Source organism: Podarcis tiliguerta (genome assembly GCF_965153285.1).
Source record: "Podarcis tiliguerta genome assembly, chromosome: 11".
Classification (NCBI taxonomy): domain Eukaryota; kingdom Metazoa; phylum Chordata; class Lepidosauria; order Squamata; family Lacertidae; genus Podarcis; species Podarcis tiliguerta.
This window is the reverse complement of record NC_139544.1, coordinates 23,132,255-23,152,921: the sequence shown is the minus strand read 5'-3', so window position 1 is coordinate 23,152,921 and position 20,667 is coordinate 23,132,255. Positions and strand designations below refer to the sequence as shown.

Genomic DNA, 20,667 nt, shown 5'->3' with positions numbered 1-20,667 from the left:
GGGGGATACCAGTGTTGTTGCCTCTTACTGGGACAGTGTGGGGATGGGGCAGGGGCAAGGTTGGGGCTGTATAGGTGCACAGACAGAGCTAATTCCTGCACTGTCCCAGTTGTGGGGCACCTCATCTGGGCAGCTGCACAGTTTGGCTTCTGGCTCTTTCAAGAAGGAGTAGTGATTGATGTTCCTGTCTCACCCTTGGGGAACAATGACACAAGATGTCATGTCCTTAGTCATTAGGTGCTACTGTTCTTAAGAAAAGATCTTCAACTAGGTCTTATATCATGTTCCTTGAAGCTGAGCCTCCATAACTGGGCAAAACAATGAAAGTAATTTTAAGAATACTTGGTTTTAACTGATAAAACAACACTTAAGACTTCATGGAGACATAAAATTGCTATTTCTCATGGTCCTAAGATTATGAAGCCAGTTCCTAACCCCTTATAGCAGTGAATGTGTTGCTTCCAACACTGTACTTGGAAATCAAAAAGACCACAGTAAATGGCAACTTAATGAGAAATGAATTAATCTGATTATTTTCATGGTGTGGATCAATAGAATAGCCACTAGTGACATCTATAGCCTAGAGGCAGTTATATAATCGATGGAATCAAACAGAGCCTGCCTTTACTCAGCCCTGCAGTTTCTCTGATCTTTTTTGGCAAGGCCCTTGACGCCTTTGTAATTCTAAATTTATTTCAAGTGCGTTTCAAAGAAATTCTGAAGAGATGATGTCATGAAGAGTATTTTGGTATTGATTGCTGAAATCTATTGCTGTATGCCCCATCTATTTCTCTTTGTTTCTGAGCTCCTTACTTGCATGTCAGGCAATGCCACATAAGAAGGGAATGGCTATCAGGTATAGCAATATTAAATAACATTTGGGAAAAGGCTAAGAAGCACCCAGGGGAGGGGCAGACTGGACCAATGTGTGGCCCCCACCCAACTTTATGAAAGAACATTTTTCTGCCACAGTGGCATTCGAAAACCCTTCTCATTAACGTTCTGGGCGCTGGCATTTGGAAGAAGAAATTAGTTCTGCATGAAGTTAGAAAAGCGAAGGAAGTGGTTTTGTATGATAACTTCTCTATTCTCTGGATGTGGAAGAGGCATGTAGCTTTTAGAGCTGCCAACACGGCATTTTAAACATTTTAAATTCAGGATAGAGCTTCCGAAAATTTGTTCTTTTTACGGCTACTTTCCTCATTCTCCTGCACATAAGAGGTTTAACAAGCAAGTTAAATGACCCCCAATGGTCCCCCTAATGCCACACTTTACAGCATTCTCATCAAGATACCCAATATACGTTTCCCATTAATCAGAAACAGTTTTCCCCATTTGTGCTGCAGCCGTCTCGCAGATTTTTATTCCTGCTAGCTCAGTTGTCTCCCTACACAGCATGCAGTCCCTTTGTAGGAAGCCAGGAAAGCGTAAGCCAGCAATTAAAGGAATAAAGAATATACAGTATGCGTAGTTTAACTGATGTTGTACTAAAAACTGTTTGCAACATCAAGGTCATTGATTGTCTTTAGCAGCTCAAGACAGGATAAATATATTGCTTTTATTAAGTCTTTCCTGATTGTACAAGCTGTTTTAACTAAACCCACAAAAGATATGTATGTAAAATTGATCAGGTGATTCGGGGTCAAATCTAAATCCCAGGGTCAAGTAACCCTTTGAACAGTCTAAGTAGATAATCTTAGCCCAATTCATCAAAGGAGGCTCTCACACACTTTTCTTCTCTTGGCTTTTACAAAACATTCAAGTTTAAGGTATTATGTTCCATCAATTCACAAAATAGTGGCTCTTCGGCTCAGAAGCTAGACTTTTTATAGCTTCATATTCACAATTTGCTTTTGTAAACAAGAGAATGCAGGAAGCAGGAGCTTCTTAATGTGTTTCTAAACAGGAAAGGAAAAAAATATATGGAAAATTTAAGAATCAAGGCCATTGAGTTGAAGCATTTCTCCTCTGAGTGAGCTACACAAAGCTCTTTGGTTCATCTGTTTCTACAATGAGGATTTGTGATCAAGGTTACTGAGCTGAAAATTATTTCTTTTGAAAGTCAGACGGCAGTATTTTTTTGCTATTACTGCATTCTGTGTTTTAAGACAAGACAGACTGCTATATTAATGTCATGACCCACTAAAGACAGAAATTATAAAATTCAGAAAGCAGCAAAAAAATGTACTAACATCACTGACTCAGTATCAGAGATGCTTATCATATGTCCAATATGCATTTGCTGCTTTTTTTTTTTGTTAATAACTGCTAATGTGAATGCAATTGTGTGGAGTAAATGGACATGCCACTCTTGCCTATGTAACATGCAAAAAAACCCAAATTCTTACCTTATCACATCGCATTAGTCCCAAGTATCTGAGCGACTTACTACTTTGAGCAATTTGGGTGGCTCCCTGATCTGTGATTTCTTTGCACCATCCCACATCCACAGTCTCTATTGTCATACTGTATCGGCCAATGGCTATCAGTGCTACAAAACATAAAAAAACACAAGAGAAACAAAACACAGGGGTGAAATGTTAAGCAGCGGAATATTTTAAATATTATATATTTCAAAAAAACAAGTTTATATCGTCAAACCATATATACATGCATGTATACAAAGAACAGTCTATACCAAGTTGCATTTTCCCCCTAACACATTGAAAGGTGCATATTGCTATAAAAATGATCAAGCTGCCTTTTAAAATCACACAAAAATCCCTTTCATAGGTAAGCTGCATTGCCCAAAACAACACAGAGTCTAAATTTCAAGGATTGGAAAACGGCATACGATTTATTTTTATAAAATAAATTAATATTTGGGTTTGGATGAAATATTAACACAATATTAATAATCATTTGTTCCAAAATGTCTTAAGAATTCTTTGTGTAGAAAATCATAGGAGCCATGTGTGCTTTCCCGAAGAGGTTTCCTGAATCCCTACTGGCTAAAACTTGCCAGGTGATTTTTAAAAGGAGAGCATCAAGATAATTTTAACATATAATGAAGAAGGTACACAAAATATTTACTTAGCATTATCCCAGTCAATGCTTTTGCACTCTGTAGTAGCAACTTTGCCTTTATTGGCAAGGCAGGATTTGTGCTTCTGACTATCAGCTGGTACCAAAAGATCTCCTCTTCCTTTTACTTTAATTTGGCCAACCCAACTTGGATGTTCTTATTTGTGATGGAATGAAAACTGCTCTATTAACTACCAACTCCCTTCAACTAGGTACTTGGTTTTATTTAAATATTATCAATGGAAGTTCAAAGGTTATGTACATTACAGTGTCTACAGACACGGCTCAATGAATTACATTGTATATTAAATCTCTTGTCGTTTTCCGATGAGTAAGAAAAATTACCAAAGACTGCCTAAAAGCCAATTTAACAATTAGCTAGGATAAAACTCAGTTATTCTCTCAGGGCAAGAAAAAAATTTTTTTGCAGCACACACATGGAAAATATATATTTATATTTGGTTTTGGACATACTATCTCCAGGCTAACCGTTAATCTTGCAAAGCCAATTCTAAGCATCATGTTTTGCAATGTGATGTCATGAATTGTAGCACTCTTAATATTATTTGACATATTGACAAATACAGTGGTGCCCCGCAAGACGAATGCCTCGCAAGACGGAAAACCCACTAGACGAAAGGGTTTTCCGTTTTGGAGGTGCTTCGCAAAACGAATTTGCTATGGGCTTGCTTCGCAAGACGAAAATGTCTTGCGAGTTCCTGCGGGGTTTTTTCCCCTCCCCTCCTTTTTCCCAAGCCGCTAAGCCGCTTAACAGCTGATCGCTAAGCCGCTTAACAGCTGATCGCTTAGCCACTTATCAGCTGATCCACTAAGCCCGCTAAACTGCTAACAGCCTTTTAGCAGCTAATCCGCTAATCCCTTAAGCCTTTAATAGCCGCTAATAGCCGCTAAACAGCTAATAGCGCTAATCCGCTATGCCGCTAATGGGCTTGCTTCGCAAGACGAAAAAAACCGCAAGACAAAGAGACTCGCGGAACGGATTCTTTTCGTCTTGCGAGGCACCACTGTATGCTACTTAAAACCACCTACACTTTTAAAGGATTATTTCTTTTAATGACTGTGATTCTGACTGTGTGTTTGCATTGGTGAGCAAAACCGACAAAATTTCCTAGGTAGAACAAAATGATATATTGGCGTAAATAGCCAAACTAGCAACACCTGTAAGATGGAAGTACTTGCTAAGAAAATGTTCACGTTACGACAGGGCTGAAAGCCGGATTGAAGGCCAGAACTGTTCCTTACTCCATGGAACACTTTGACTTTGAATGCACTCCCGATTCTTCCTTTTGAACTTGGTGCCACACGTTATTATGTCATATGATGTCATATGATGTCATAACGTGTCAGGTAATGGACAAGTGGCTGTGGTTTGGGGCTAACTGGGGCATTTTGTGAGTGTTGCTGTTGTCAGCAGTGACTTGAATGCTCTGACACAACTCGCTGAGCTTTTATTTTTAGTTGATCAAGAAGTGTTCAGTCAGTTAAGATAATCCATCAATCCCCTAATTGGATCCCACTTTATTACTGTATATACACCAAATGATAGAAACCCTGTACTACAATACTCACACATTGTAAATACCAGAGGGTCTGCGTGTATTTGTGTTTTTTTCCTATTGAAGGACTACTATACCCATGAGCACCTCTCCAATTACTATAAAGGTAAAGCCTAGACCCTGTGGAGCTGTTCTTTTCCCCAGTCCCACTACATAAAATGTGAACAGGTTAGGAATACGACACCTGAGCAACAATGAACAACAAAGCAAGAGCTTCTCACTTTCCATTCCCTGCAGTCCCTCCTGTCCATTTAAAGGCAACATGGTACCAGTAGAACTTGCTTTTTTGTTATAAAATAAAGGAAATCTAATTTATATAAGTTATGTATCAACAAAAAACCAGTACTGAACAGCTACTGATAATGGTCTTCTTCTTATGGTGCTTGTCCTTAAATTATATTTACTATAGTCATCAGTTGGCCAATGAACTATCAGGTAGCCTATGATAGCCACTTACAAGAAAGTGCAGGGCTTTAGTACAAGGAAAATTGGAAAATGGTTTAGGGAAGACCAGTGGGAAATAGCTGGTGTAATAGAATGGAAATGAACTAAGAAAACTGTAGACCCATTATTAAGAACTTTTTATAATGGATCAACTGGACAGTGGAATATTCATCTCTAGGGAAGTAGCAAGTGTCTCGCTCCTCAAGTCCTTTAAAATATGCTGACAAAACTCTTCAGATATTAAACTGTAAAAGGCCATAGTAGCAGTTTTTGAATAATATAAAAAGCTCACCAACTTTATTTCTATTAAAGGAGTAAATAAAAACCCTGTGTATAGTGCAGTTTCATATAAATTTCATATAAATTGATCCTTGATGCAGTGGTTAATGCCAAAAGGAAAATGGCTTTGTTTGTGGGATTCAGGAGCACGGTTCCTTGTACGACAAATTCCAAGCTGCTTTTTTATCTACCTGATCAATGTGCTGCAGCTCAGCACATTTCTCAGCTCAACCAAGATTTCAACAGCACACAAAGATTATGGAGATGGCTGTGGTGTTAAGTCCCAGTCTTACATAATAGTTATGTCTATTCGCAAAGTTATGCAACCAAAATGGCATCAGCTTTGCTTAAGAGGGAGGTAACAGCACAATTTAGTCCAACAATAGTAGAAGTACAAAATAAATTAAAAAATATTTTGAGCTCTAAAGAAGGAAACCTCTGTGAAGCAGGAGAGGGGTAATGGAATTGGATGGTGAAGAGAGAGTAGCTGGCTGTCGCAACCCAGGAAGCTTCAAAATGTTTGTGATCAGCTGGCAGACAGGCAGGAGAGGCTCATAAGATAGGTAAGGAAGATATTAGAAACTGGGTAGTTGTATCTCGTCTTTCCTACTCAGCTGTCCTTTGCTCTCTCCCCTTTTCTTTCAACTAGCACAAGAAATATGTGATTTTAAAAAAGAAAAAGAATATTGGTTATTGAAAATGGGAGATGGGGTGGGTTGGATTCGGTTTACCAGAGCCCCCAACAGTTCATAGGGTTTGGGAGGAGGGCATTGGTGGTTTAGGAGGTGAGGATAAACTACATTTTGTTTTAGATCCCATTTGTAATTTGGATTGCCAATCAATACACACATGTAAATTTGAACATATTCAAAGAGAAATACAATTGGGCAATAGTTACTTTCTTCCTGTCTAGGAGAGAAGGTAAATCCAGGTGTTAACATAGCCTGTTAGTGTAAGGTTACCAGACGTCCCCGTTTCCTGGGGACAGTCCCCAGGTTTAGAAATCAGTCCCCTGACAAAATCCATCTATTTAGGAGGAAGTTGAAAAGTGTCCCCGGATTCATTTTAAAAAATCTGGTAACCTTATGTTAGTACATGGCCGACTGACAAATAACAGATAATTTGTGAGGATACTGGGCAAAAGAGCTCTTGTTCAGTTTTGTGGCTTGATAAAAGGATTGTGCTGTTTAGAATCCCCATATGAACAAATCCTGGTTATTAATGTTCTAGCCTGTGTGAACATTCCAGAGAATCTAATCCAGCACAAAGCCTCTGCGCTAATGGGCCACCTAGAGTTGTCTTCTTCACAGGAGACCACTGACTTCAAATAATGGTCTTCTTCACACCTACTTGCAGCTGTGTGAGAGCTGCTTCCCCAAGGTGCTCTCTGATGTAGCTGCAGTATGAGTGAGATTGCCGCAGCCGTGTGGGCGGAGCCAACTGCACGAGTCTTTTCTAACTGATGGCTCTCATGAGGCAGTCCAGACATGTGAAGGGGGCTGCTATGCCATCCTTGTTTTATGCCCCACACCATCTTTTAGAGGCATCAATTCACTATGTATGCAATTTACTCAGAAGCAAATCACACTGGCAACAATGAGACTTACTCCCATGCATATGGCAGGATGCTCAACTCACATAAAAAGAGAGTCACCGTGGGCTTTCTGATTTGAAACGCTCAAACAAAGCTCATCTATTATTTTGCACGGTGATATAACTCACAAGTGAATAAACTGTCTTCCTTACAAGCTAAGCCGAACAGAAGATAAATATTTAAATGTTGCGTTTGTAATACATTGTTAGGAAACATGGAAATTCTATGAGAGAAGAAAACAGATGACCGAGATATTGTCTGCACACATTTTCATAGCAGACCTACCATCATTTTTTTTAGATGGGAAGAATGCTGTAGTAAGAAAAGCTGTATGCGCCACCTGCCTCAGGCTGCTCGAGGTCTCCTGTGGTAATTTTGTAGTTATACATTTGTGCACATGTGGACGTACCACAGTTTGTAAAAATGACGTATGGGACCACAGTGAAATACAGAGGATACAGGGGCATGACTATGCTGGGAAGCCAATCTAATATGATGCCCTGAGGAAATGGAAGGAAGTGAGTCAGACTACATCCCTATAGCAGCCAGTCTAGTTTTTCTGAGAACTTTAGCAAGTCTAGTTAAATTCCCTCTTTCCAAATGCATATTTTGACCTTCACTGGGAAACGAGGCGACAAATTTCTCAACTAGTGGCCAAGGAGCAAGAGTGAATCAATAACTTTGCATGGACGGATAAAAATACTTCTACATCTTTATTATTCAAAAGATAATAAAGCAGTCAGAGATCTGTTGAAACTAATAATCTAAACTGTATTTTTTTTTTTTTACATGAAATTCAAAATAAATCCAAGCCACACTGCACAGCTCACTGTAATGGGCTTTTCTTCTGCCTACATCTCAGGTCACCGAATAAAATGACATAATATGGGAATTCATCGCAACATATCAGTAGATCCAAGGGAAATAGGAACAAAGCATGAGCCTTAATTTCAAATTTTCTTGCTTCTGACAGTTGGAATCACTCCAAGCCTCATCATGAATTAATCTTAACAAGGCTTTTGTATTTGTTCATAACCCAATGTTCAGTGACACACACACAGAGCTCCAAATTGAGGGGCACAGCCAGTGACCACGATATTGTATCTTGCCATTAAGTTAATTATGATTAACTAAACTTGAGTTGATCTCATTTGCTCATATAAATCAATATAAATGGATGCTTAGATTGTGTATTACTGAGACTCTGGGTAAATTGAACAAAATTAAAAAGGGCTTCACACTGTGAATCATCACAAGTAGACTTAAAAAGTAATGAAGGAACTGTTTCCAGACACCCCCTTCAGAGGTTCTCATTATTAAACCTTTCAATTTGTGTCCTACTGAACCCAGAAGAACTACTGAGGCTGTGTTGTCAATGACATGCATGAGAGAATTTACAGCAATGTATTTTCAGTGGACTCATCAAATTACTTCCAAATAATGACAGTTACAATACATATCCCAGGATAAGGTATAACTGGATAGACCTTAATTGCATCTTCTGCAGATTAATAAAGCTTCTAACATTAATTAGCTGTCCTGTATAAAGAATGGGATAAAACTTCTTGAAAATAGTTGCGTGTAATCACCCCGGGAACTCTTTAAACAGTAATTAACATGATGGAAATGCAAATAAAAATGTTGAGTCCTAAGGGCTTGAAAAAGGCTACTTTCTCCTAAAGTATTTTTCAGCACACTTCAGATTTAGCAGCATAATTTCAGTCTTCAAAATATTCACTAATAAGAATCATACCCTGAGGGAACATGCAAAAAAAAAAAAAAAGCAAAAAAAAAAAAAAAAAAAAAAGCAGCACTTTAACATGGAAAAATTCCTCTTCAAGAGGAGAGACAATAATACCATAGGTAGTGATAGTGATTTTATAATCCTATTGAACAGAAATTTGGTCAGATAACGGTTGAAAGATGCATACTGGCTATATGTGCCAATTTATCCAAGCTACCGTATTTTTCGCCCTATAGGACGCACCGGCACATAGGACGCACCTGTTTTTTTGGGGTGGAAATCAAGGGGGGGGGGAATTATTCCCCCCCTCCAGGTTTGCGCAGCCATCCCCAAGCTAGAAGAGGGAGACGGAGCGCTCCGTCTCCCTCTTCTGCCTTCAGGGACAGCCTCTCTAGCCTCCGTGGGGCAGCAGCTTGCCCCACTGTCCCCTGAGCTTGTGGGGCTGGCGATGGGAAGAAGCAAGCTTGCTTCTCTCCCCCCCCCCCCGCCAGCCTCCAGACCAGGTCGGGGAATAGCGGGGTGGCGGCGCTCCACCTCCCCGCTATCCCCTGAGCTTGTGGGGCTGGCGATGGGGAGAAGCTTGCTTCTCCGCACCGCTCCGCCTCCCCGCTGTCCCCCGAGCTTGTGGGCTGCAGGCTGCTGCAAGGCTTGCATGGCTTGGAAGGCTTGCGGATAGCTTCCTGAAGCCTGGAGAGCGAGAGGGGTCGGTGCGCACCCACATTTCCCCTTCATTTTTGGAGGGGGGAAAGTGCGTCCTATAGGGCGAAAAATACGGTAATATAATGTCCCGACAGAAAAACAAGAGATAACTAGGCTACAATTTCTTGTTTCAACCGTTAGTCACAATAAAAAGGTAAAGGTACCCCTGCCCGTATGGGCCAGTCTTGACAGACTCTAGGGTTGTGCGCCCATCTCCCTTAAGAGGCCAGGGGCCAGTGCTGTCTGGAGACACTTCCAGGTCACGTGGCCAGCGTGACATCGCTGCTCTGGCGAGCCAGAGCCGCACACAGAAACGCCGTTTACCTTCCCGCTAGTAAGCGGTCCCTATTTATCTACTTGCACCCGGGAGTGCTTTCGAACTGCTAGGTTGGCAGGCGCTGGGACCGAACAGCGGGAGCGCACCCCGCCGCGGGGATTCGAACCGCCGACCTTTCGATCGGCAAGCCCTAGGCGCTGAGGCTTTAACCCACAGTGCCACCCACGAACCTTTAGCCCCCCACTAAAATTCACAATAAAGTGGTCTGCCAAATAAATGTGATGAGGTGGCAAGCCTTCTAGGCTTGGCAACATGCATGCATGGCTTGAAACTGGGCTCATGTCGTGTGTCCAACAAGGAGTTAATCTTGAAGCTTATTTATAAGTGTCAGCTAACAATGCACACCTATGTTGTCAACATCCAGGAAACTTGGGCCTCTGACCAGGCCAAGTGGTTCTTCCATTGACCAGAATTTTTAAAGATGCCAAGAGACGAGGAAACACTAGAAGATAGCAGCTGTACCAAGCGATGCGTCCCTTGTTAGTCACAATACTAAACAACTAAAGAAAGAAAGAAATGAATGGATAATTTAATAAAGGTGACAACAGCTATGGTGGTGGCAGTGATACTAAGGAATGCCATACTGTGGAAAAAAATCACTATGGGAGGCAGAATTCAAACTCAAATTTTAAAGTATCAATTGGAATGATCTTTCTAATGAACACAATTGATAAAGATGTTTAGCTTTGTAATTTCTGAATAATTGGGAGATAATCATGTTCACAGCACTTTTCATGCTCATAAACTTTTATACAAATGCTGTACAGTGCTTACTTTAACTATAATAACTAAAACCAGTACCAAGAAAATGTGGAAGTCTACCTTCATAAATTCTTAAGGCTACTCTTTATATGGGAGGAAAGCTGGCCTGCAGTTTACCAACAGTTTCAGTCAGTTGAGTGGATTTCAATAAAGAGATTTTTGTATTACCTTGAGTTGTATCCACCACTAGTCATGTTCATTAATTTCAATGTGTCTGCTCTGAGGTGGGTTATCATTGGGTACATGTAAAATTATCCATACACTTGAACACTTTGAATCTCATGTTAGTTCTACTCAAGAGTAGATCTACTGAAATTAATGGAGATGCCTAACTTATATCCATAATTTTCAGTGAGTATACGCTGAGTAGGACTTTGTTTGACACAACTCTGTATATTATGCTCAGCAAGTAAGATTATGCTGGCAAAATGGCGGTGAGAATATGCCAGTGTTTGAATTATGCTAGTTGCTTCTTTAAAATCTTACAAGGCTTATATTGTAGTATTGCGCTTGTCCCAGTTATTTCAATGGGCCCATGTAGGAAAACTTCCTTGCAGATGCCCACAGTCATTAAATATAATTGCTCTGCATATATGACAGCCATAGAATTAATGGAGAGATGTTATCACATTTTTATGACAGCGAAATTAACTTACAGTTGAAAGTTTTGTTTATCTAAAGAAAGGCAGCGGGTCAATAGAGTTACTGCTTGAAACTTAAAACTTCAGTACCAGTTTACTTCAGTAGATTTTTTTTCTTCCAAGGAGCTATAAAAGTAATTATTTTTACTCTGTCTGCTAGTCTGGAGTTTCAGTGAACATTGCTCACCGACAGCAACTGTCCTGGTCCAGATAATTTTCAACACTGAGTGCACCTTTGTGCATGTAGTGTAAAAAAGAATTTTGATCCTTGTGATGGATCAATACTTTGTTTTTCTCAGCTGTGAGCATTGCTCGTATTTTGGACATTTCTCCTATAGTACTATATTGAAGGAATTATATCCCCAAACTGAGATGAGCTTCCACGATGTTTTACTGTTATTGCAATGTGTCTTAGTTCATCTCTCCCTTACTTCTCAATCATATGGACAAAAATAGTTTCTAAAAAGTTTAAACGTCTTTTAACTTTAAACAGTATTTCTGTCACATCTATCTTTACTGGCTCCATTGTGTGCTGCAATTATTTCACTGCATTCTTTGCTCATTTAAAGTGCTTTGTTTTACTTTGGGAAAACCATTAACTAATCATCAGATGGAAGGAATGTTCGCTAAAGGTGAACTCCAGATCTTTCTTCTTTCTTCATACAAGCAAGCAATTTCAGATAAGACCACCAGAACAATTCTAGTAGATCATACCAATCGTCCACTTAGCTCAATATCCTATCTTTCACAGAAGACAGCACTGGATGCGAAACGAGTATTCCAGCTTGCATTTCCTCTTCCTACCACCTCTTTACCTGGTATCATTTGCTCACATAACCTGCTAAAGGGATAACAGTAACACACTAGAAACACAAATTGATTAAACACTACTAAATGTGTTGATAAATAAAGGTTAGGTTATCTGATTTCTAAGAGCATTGCAACAAAAATGCTCTGCATATCTTTTTTTTGGAGGGGAACTATGAATTTACATTGATATTCTGTCATCTGGCATATATTAGGAAGGTAATAAACTAGTTTCTGTTAATCTAGTAAGGTGTCCCCTTTTGAATTTTTTAAAATATATTGCTTTGTGGACAAAATGAATGAACATGTGCAGAGGTTCCTTCTCCTCTGAAGGGAACTTTAGGTTTTAAAAACCATGCATAAACCAAGATTCCCTTTGAGAGAGAGAGAGCGTCCGCATGCACACATTTTCTCTCAGGCATATGCAGCTCAAACATATGTCTAAGCTAAGGACACACAAGTCCGTATAGTTAAAGCCATGGTTTTCCCAGTAGTGATGTATGGAAGTGAGAGCTGGACCATAAAGAAGGCTGATCGCCGAAGAATTGATGCTTTTGAATTATGGTGCTGGAGGAGACTCTTGAGAGTCCCATGGACTGCAAGAAGATCAAATGTATCCATTCTTAAGGAAATCAGCCCTGAGTGCTCACTGGAAGGACAGATCGTGAAGCTGAGGCTCCAATACTTTGGCCACCTCATGAGAAGAGAAGACTCCCTGGAAAATACCCTGGTGCTGGGAAAGATGGAGGGCACAAGGAGAAGGGGACGACAGAGGATGAGATGGTTGGATAGTGTTCTCGAAGCTACCAGCATAAGTTTGACCAAACTGCGGGAGGCAGTGGAAGACAGAAGTGCCTGGCGTGCTCTGGTCCATGGGGTCACGAAGAGTCGGACACGACTAAACGACTAAACGACAACAAGGACACACATTTGTATATGCCACTGAATAACACACCCATTCCATGTAGGTTATATGCAGCTTTTTGGCTATTTGAAAGCATGGACAATGCTAAGTCAGATATTGGTTTTTGGCCAAGTACATGTTCAGGAGGAAAAATCACAATGGAAGAAATGGGAAGGTCTATTCAGTTCTTTGTGGGCAGTGGAAAACTATTTTTTAGAAATGGATTTGATATTGTTAATGATTACCATTAATATAAATACATATTTCCTGAGGATTATGATACAAATTAACAGGCTTTCCCCTCTCAATTTTGTTTTATGCTGGTATTACTAAGGATACATTCCCATCACATCAGGCATATTCCACAGTATGATTGTCATCAGATGCAAGACACACATTAAGTCAAGGGCTTTTTTGCTTTCGTTTTAACCAATGCCTTACACATTGAGAAAACTGTCTGAGGACAAATATCGGCTCCCTCGGCCAGTAAAGCGAGATGAGTGCTGCAACCCTGGAGTCGTTCGCAAATGGACTTAACTGTCAGGGGTCCTTTACCTTTTTAACTACAAATGAACCAGAGTCTCTTAAAATACGAGCATGGGACCTCAGTTCATTTTCAAAAATTTTATTCCAAGTCAGAGGTACTAGTCAATAATATCTATATATTCAATGAAGAGCCATTGCAGACATTCTCCCTATGTGAAAGCCAGTCACAATTATTCTCTAAAGATAAATCAAGTGCAAGGAAGTGACAAGTTAAGAATCATGAAGCAAAGAGAGAGTTCTGAAGAAGTATTCACCACTGCTTCTCAATTTCTATCACAAAAAAATAACTCAGGAAAATGAAACAAAATCTAAGGAATAAAATAAAAAGAACATTGCAATTCCAAACACTTATGTCCAATTAGACCAGGCATAGGCAAACTCGGTCCTCCAGATATTTTGGGACTACAACTCCCATGATCCCTAGCTAACAGGACCAGTGTTCAGGGATGATGAGAACTGTAGTTCCAAAACATCTGGAGGGCCGAGTTGGTCTATGCCTGAACTAGACCAAAAAAAAAGGAACACCCCAATCAATGCCTTGTTCCAGTACAGTCGTACCTTGGAAGTCAAATGGAATCCATTCTGGAAGTCTGTTCAACTTCCAAAGCATTCAGAAACCAAAATGAGGCTTCTGATTGGCTGCAGGAAGCTCCTGCAGCTAATTGGAAGCTGAGGAAGCCCTGTTGGACGTTCAGCTTCCAAAATAATGTTCAAAAACCAGAACATTCACTTCTGGGTTTTGATCGTTCAGGAGCCAAAACGTTCAAGAACTGGGCTGCTTGAAAACCAAGGTACGACTGTATTACCAGGCTACCAAGAAGATAAAGAAAAAAAGAGGTTACAAAAAGAGGTTAATCTGAGTACAGATTAAAGTAAATAAATATACCCATTTATGCATTGCTTCCTACGGAACATTTTGGAAGTGATTAACAACCATAACAATAACAAAACAATTTTGTATATAAAACAATTATGCAGTATTGCAGAATCCAATAAGAGTGACCCTCTAAAGCCAAATAGCAGCTGGGGTGGGTGATTTTCATCTGGACTACAGTATTGGTGGAAAGGGTTACACAACGCTCTCCAAATCATTCTGATCTCCCTTTCTGACACACGCACACAATTTCCAAGTGTCACTATTGTGATAATTTTCATCCAAATAGTTACTTGATGTAGATGTTTGTTGGGACTGTGATGGAAAATGGTTAACCCCTCTCCGATCCTTATGTTCCTGATACACTTGCACTGTGGCTGCTTTTTGCATTTGTAAAAAGATTCATGTATAGCGCTTGGCCCTTCTAGCAGACAACTTGCCCTGGAGAAAGGAACACGGTTGAGTGTTATGTTAAGTTTAGCCTGAGATGTAATCATATGATACGTTCTGGAAAATAGGCAGCAGCAGCAGCGGCCGCACTGAAGTCAGTGTAATCCCAGCCACCACTGCCACTGTCAGAAACTCTTCTTCCTTTCCCTGGGAACTATTCTCAGTCATGGTGGCAAGAAAGGAAGCTGTAGTCAAGACAGTTTAGGGACAACTACTCCTCATGCCAGCACTGGCTTCTCCTCAACCACATGACCTCAGTTTAACATTGATTTCTGTGCAATAAATAGAATGCCACCCAGCGCAGTGTTTTACAATAGCTATTATTTTCTATGGAATAAATCAATTTTAAAGAAATTGCTCCAGGAGCTGATTTTCCTAGTAGCATACTAGTCTCAGAGTGTTATCAAAGGTACATCACTAAGTCATGCTCTTCTTTTCCTCTAAGAATTAATAATACTTTTCAGTAGCTTCCTATTGTGTGTTGCCAAGCTTCTTTTCTCCTCTCCAGATGATGAACAAAACATAACCTTCTAAAAGTCAACAAGTCTCAAAGCAGAATCCTTCAGACTGTTTATATGCTTCTTGAATAAAGTACTAGATCAAAGATGCTGCCTTCTGTGTAGGCAAAATATGTTGCTACTCAGCAAATACAATTTAAAGAATTTTTTTAATAGTGTTGAGTATGCACCATATATTGATTGAAAAGAGAAGGATTTGGTTTTGTAAATATTTTACACAGTAAAGACACCAAAATATGTTTTTTAAAAGGTTCTTTAGTGTGAAATTATCTGATACAGTGATAAACCCTATTTGAAAGGTAAATTTAGCATTCACTAAGGATGAGACTTAAAAGGTCTCCACAGCTAAGCCTGTCAGGGCTACAATAGTTTATTGTGATTTTAGAGGCATGGGCATTTTTGCAGCTCCAGAATCCCTGTTTCCACAAAATTCCAGCATGCATTTCACAAACCTAGACTCGCTTTCTCCTACATAAGTATATTATGCAGCCTATAAATTTAAATAGGGAATTCACATGAATCATCAGCTTTATCCATTTAGCTGTCTGTAAAACATTGCTTCCTGAGATAACGAACTACAGTACCCAGAGTAACAAATATCCTACAAGGCTGACCACTACAGAAGTCACATCCACTGAGACAACATGAACACCAACCTTTGATCGCATTTGTAGATATTCCATATTTGAGAACCACAAAGATAAAAAAGGGATTCAAAATGCTACATCTGGATGGCGTATTCTACAGAATTTGGCAGAAAACATAGCTAATGGCAGGCTGTGTGATGAAAACATGCAATGCTTTTAATATTGGAAAGTAATAGAAAAAGTAGCAATAGAAACATAAGAGAGATGGGTTGCAAGAATCGAAGTTACTTTGCCCCTTTGTTACAGAAAAAAAATCCCACATCAGCTGCAGAAGGGATATGGGGCAATGCTCTTAGAGACCAAACTGTCATAGGAACAAATTTCAGTGACTGCCCATTCAGCCATCCTCTACCTAATACATCTTCAGGGAACTCAGCAAGCATAATAAGAATCCATTCCATTAAGTTCTCTTCCAGTGTTGCTCACATCAAACAACTTCACAGACAAAAAGGTGAATGAGGGGTTTGGGGGGGGGGGTTGGTCATGATTAAAGGGCTGAAAAGTTTTCAAAAAAGACAGTCCCTTCAGTCCTACAGAATGGCTAAAAGGGCCATCAAGCTGAACAGACTTTGAGACTTTAAAAGACAACCTCAGTACTACGCAAAGCCCCTAAGGGTGTGTGGGATAAAAACAAAATATACCCAGCGGCTGAATATTATGTAAAATAGCTCAGCCTACACTTCGTTTCAATAAGATAAAATTGACACTACTTTGTATTTCTGTCAACACACACTTGTTATTGCAAAAACAAAAACACAAAAAACGTTTGATAATACTATAATGAAAATACTTCATCTTGTAAGAAATGTAAAGAAAAGTTTGGCTAATGTCAAGCAAAATGGAAATGTTTTGAAGAGACTATAAGGAAGGACCCTTATTCAGACTAAAACTTGTGTCAATTTTAATATAGAGCAAAAAGAAAAATCTGATACTGTTAAGGCTTTGTTGAAATAAGGAAAACACACAAAAGGAGTATTTGATTGTTTGCACAGTAGCAAGAAGTAACTGTACGATCTGCTGAAGCACGCTCATGGCTTTTGCAGATGGCAAAAAAACACACCCTGACTTTAATTCAAAGAAAGGCAAGATATATAACTCAATGACTGTCTCCCCTCATATGTACCAATTCAGACTCTGCAGTCATAATCTGATGCCCTTCTTTGGTCTAGAAATCCAGAGGGTGGCAACCTGAGAACGGGTCTTTTCTGTAGTGGCTCCCCATTTGTGGAATGCTCTCCCTATCTTTAGGTTCCAGGTGAAAATGTTTCGCTATAAACCAGGCTTTTGGCTGATTAACATTATATACCCTTTTAAACGTCAGAGGGGGTTGTTGGTTTGTTTTTGTCTTGTTATGTATTTTGTATTTCCAGCTGCAGTGGGGGGAAATGCTCTGCCAGGGTCTAGGGGCATGGATAGGCAAACTAAGGCCTGGATCCAGCCCAATTGCCTTCTAAATCCAGCCCACGGATGGTCCGGGAATCAGAATGTTTTTACATGAGTAGAATGTGTGCTTTTATTTAAAATGCATCCCTGGGTTATTTGTGGGGCATAGGAATTCATTAATATTTTTTTCCCAAAATATAGTCCGGTGTCCCACAAGGTCTGAGGGACAGTGGACCGGCCCCCTGATGGAAAAAAATTGCTGACCCCTGGTCTAGGGAACATATGCTGCCTCCAATGCCTTCTGCTGTCCTACCCCATGGCAAGTTTCTGGGGGGTTGGGGCATGGTTAAGAGGGAAGCAATGGAGCATGCACTGGGAGCACCCTCTCAATTTATTTATTTTTTAAGAATCTGCATTGAAGTCGAAAGCTTGAGCTTGCAAAGGGTGAGCCATGGTGCTCTTATGACTTCTGTGCAACATGTACTCTGCCATCTATTGCTTCAACGCAAGACTCTGGGAGCTAGGCCAGAGTTGTAGTGTTTTGTATGTTATGTAATATGTTTTAGTAATGGCTACAGACTAATCAGTTAAAGCTCGTTTATGTCTCTTCCTTGGTTATTCCTGATTATTTACAATGACTTAAAACACTGGTAGCTGGGATTGTTGCAAACATCAGCAACAATAATGGCGCACGGGCTATTTTTTATGCATGGAACAGGTACCATGAGTTGACACCTGTAGGCCAGTACCCAAACCTTCATGGCATTGGTTCCGTATACTTAATTCATTCTAGAGGTATGTTCTTAACCTGAAACTGTACTTAACCTGAGGTACCAGCTTTGCTAGTGGGGCCTCCCACTGCCGCCACCATGCAATTTCTGTTCTCATCCTGAGGCAAAGTTCTTAACCTGGGGTACTATTTCTGGGTTAGTGGAGTCTGTAACCTGAAGTGTCTGTAATCCGAGGTACCACTGTAGTTTGCTTTCCTCAGAGCCCTGAATTGGGCTTTTATACTTGTTGGGCTGAGGAAAGAGCTGGAAAGAATGAAGAGCCAATAGCACTAGTAACCACCCTATATCCAGCCACCATAGACCTCTTGAGAGATACAGCAGACACTCCCCCCACCCTGCCGACATGCTATTTTCCCCTAGTAAAACCTCTGCTACCAGTAGCATGCTTTGTCTGAATCTGAATGCTCCACACACTACAACCATATGCAAACCAAAGAGAGCCCCACAATATAGAATGTCCTGGGAGATGCTGACGACATCCCGTTACTATGACCCACAGAGGTGCACAGTGGCACACCTGACTTGTGGTTGCAGGGTATAGCATGGTTTTTGTATAGAACCACATCCTTAAGGCTGGATGGCTGTGCAGGCAGCATATATGTGGCTTCTTCACATGCAAAAGCCTCCATACCACCTTCTTTGTTCCTGCAAACATGGGACTCTGCTGCACTCATAGGCTTTAAGTCAGGCATAGGCAAACTCAGCCCTCCAGATGTTTTTCTGCCTACAACTCCCATGATCCCTAGCTAACAGAACCAGTGGTCAGGGATGATGAGAACTGTAGTCCCAAAACATCTGGAGGGCTGAGTTTTCCTATGCCTGCTTTAAGTAGACTGACATGCAACTTCTGTTCCTAGTAGCAGTACTTTGTGATATGCACATTCCTAACCATTACGTTTAACGGTGAATGATATCTTGATAATAAGTGCATCCTTCAGGACTGATCCAAGTGCCTAGTATTATCATTTAAACTATTAAAAAACCTAAGGAACCAACCTGAAACTCATTTATTCTTAACATTTGTGAATTTAGGATCGTACTCCAGAAAATGCAGAAATTAAATTAACCGTTCAAAGTCAAAGTCATTGAAAGCAAAGTCATCCAGCAAAAACCTGAAAGGATTATGGATAAAAGCATAGGTGTTCCCATTCATAGTTTTATGAAGGCTCTAAAAATGCTATTTTTCTTAAATGTGATACATATATATCACATTTGGTTTCCAACACATTCCGTTCATATTGACATGCATTTCGCAGCTTGAAATTCTTTGTAATTTAATATTGTATTGTTTTCTGCTGTGCTTTTATCATTAATTTTTCTCCCTTTAAAAGCTAATGAAGAGCAAACTAATATACTGAAAACTGTTAACAATCTTTTCCTCTTTCCTCTTTCAAATTAATTATTTTGTACATTTTATCATACTTTTAAGAGTAGCAATGTGAATAATATGTTTTACCATATTATTACTTGAATCGAATAATATTGGTAATTAGGAGTATACATATTAAGTACTTATAAATCCAGTTGCACCTTCCATTCCAAGTGCTTTGCAGAAGCCCCTGGAGGAAATTTCAGTGTTGTCCTGGAAAATTAGCCTTTGTGGATATCTGCCTACCTATAACAAAGGAGATTCTAAATACGATGAAGTGTGAGAAAATATTGTTTCTTTGACCACTGGTATAGGAAATTGTATTATAGTGAGTCTGGTGCAAAAGAAATGCCTGGAGAAGCAAATAATGGAAAAACAGGACACCTGTAGAGCACATTCAGATCTATGGAGCTGCCTTTCACTAAGGCTGAAAAGGGAAATGGAACAAAATCCTTTCACCAGCTTTGAAAAGAACTCACGGTACATACAGTAGCAATCTGTTCCACTCTTCATACTACTAAACCCTGCATACTTTGAAACTTGCATTCATGCAATGTAGCTGTGATACTAATGTAGAAAGCAGTTAGCTGATCCTTAGGGCTAAGCCCCAGCTCCAGATATTTAATCATGGAACAGTTTGATGTAGAACTACTGCATCTATAAAGTTGCTAATCTGTAACATTTTACTGCTAATCTGTAATATCCATTGTCATATGGTGAAAGGTCCATCAGACTGAGGCTATTCATCCAGCATGTCTGCGTAAACCACTAACATTACTTTCACAGTCATCGTCATATATGCCATTCCGGACATCCTTTACAAAGATATGTGCAGCCACTTGGCCAAATCCATCGTCACGAAGGCTTGGTACGACTGCGAGAAATTGTTCATTCTGATTTGGAGATATACACACTAGCTGATGTGTGTATCTCCAAATCAAGCTCTTGGGAGGCAATTATGTACAAGTCTGACTTAGACACGTACTGAAGGCGTCTTGTATACAGACAACCAGCCCACTGAGAATTAACATGCGCACACTCCAAGAATAACCATTTTCCATCTTTGATTTTTGACCTAAGGCTTATCCACACTTGTACTGCTGCTTTCCCCTGGGGAAAACCGCTCTTTAGTGCTCAGTCGGAGCAAACAACAATTTGGGTTTTCCATGGATTGGCATTTGTTCTGATCTCTTGTTAAAGAGTGGATTTTCCTCGGAAGCAGTGGGGCAAGGGGGGAAACACTTGGACCTGCACCTAGAAAGCAGCGGCAAGTAGAA

General features: G+C 40.0%; 1 protein-coding gene across 1 annotated transcript in view; it reads right to left on the bottom strand.

Moving 5' to 3' along the window:
• FBXL17 (F-box and leucine rich repeat protein 17) overlaps window positions 1–20,667 on the bottom strand; it is a 145,237-nt gene that overhangs the window by 12,368 nt on the left and 112,202 nt on the right. The window contains exon 8 of the mRNA XM_083404002.1: window positions 2,349–2,491. Within this exon, the coding sequence (XP_083260128.1) occupies window positions 2,349–2,491 (143 nt within the window). The remainder of the gene's footprint in view (window positions 1–2,348; window positions 2,492–20,667) is intronic.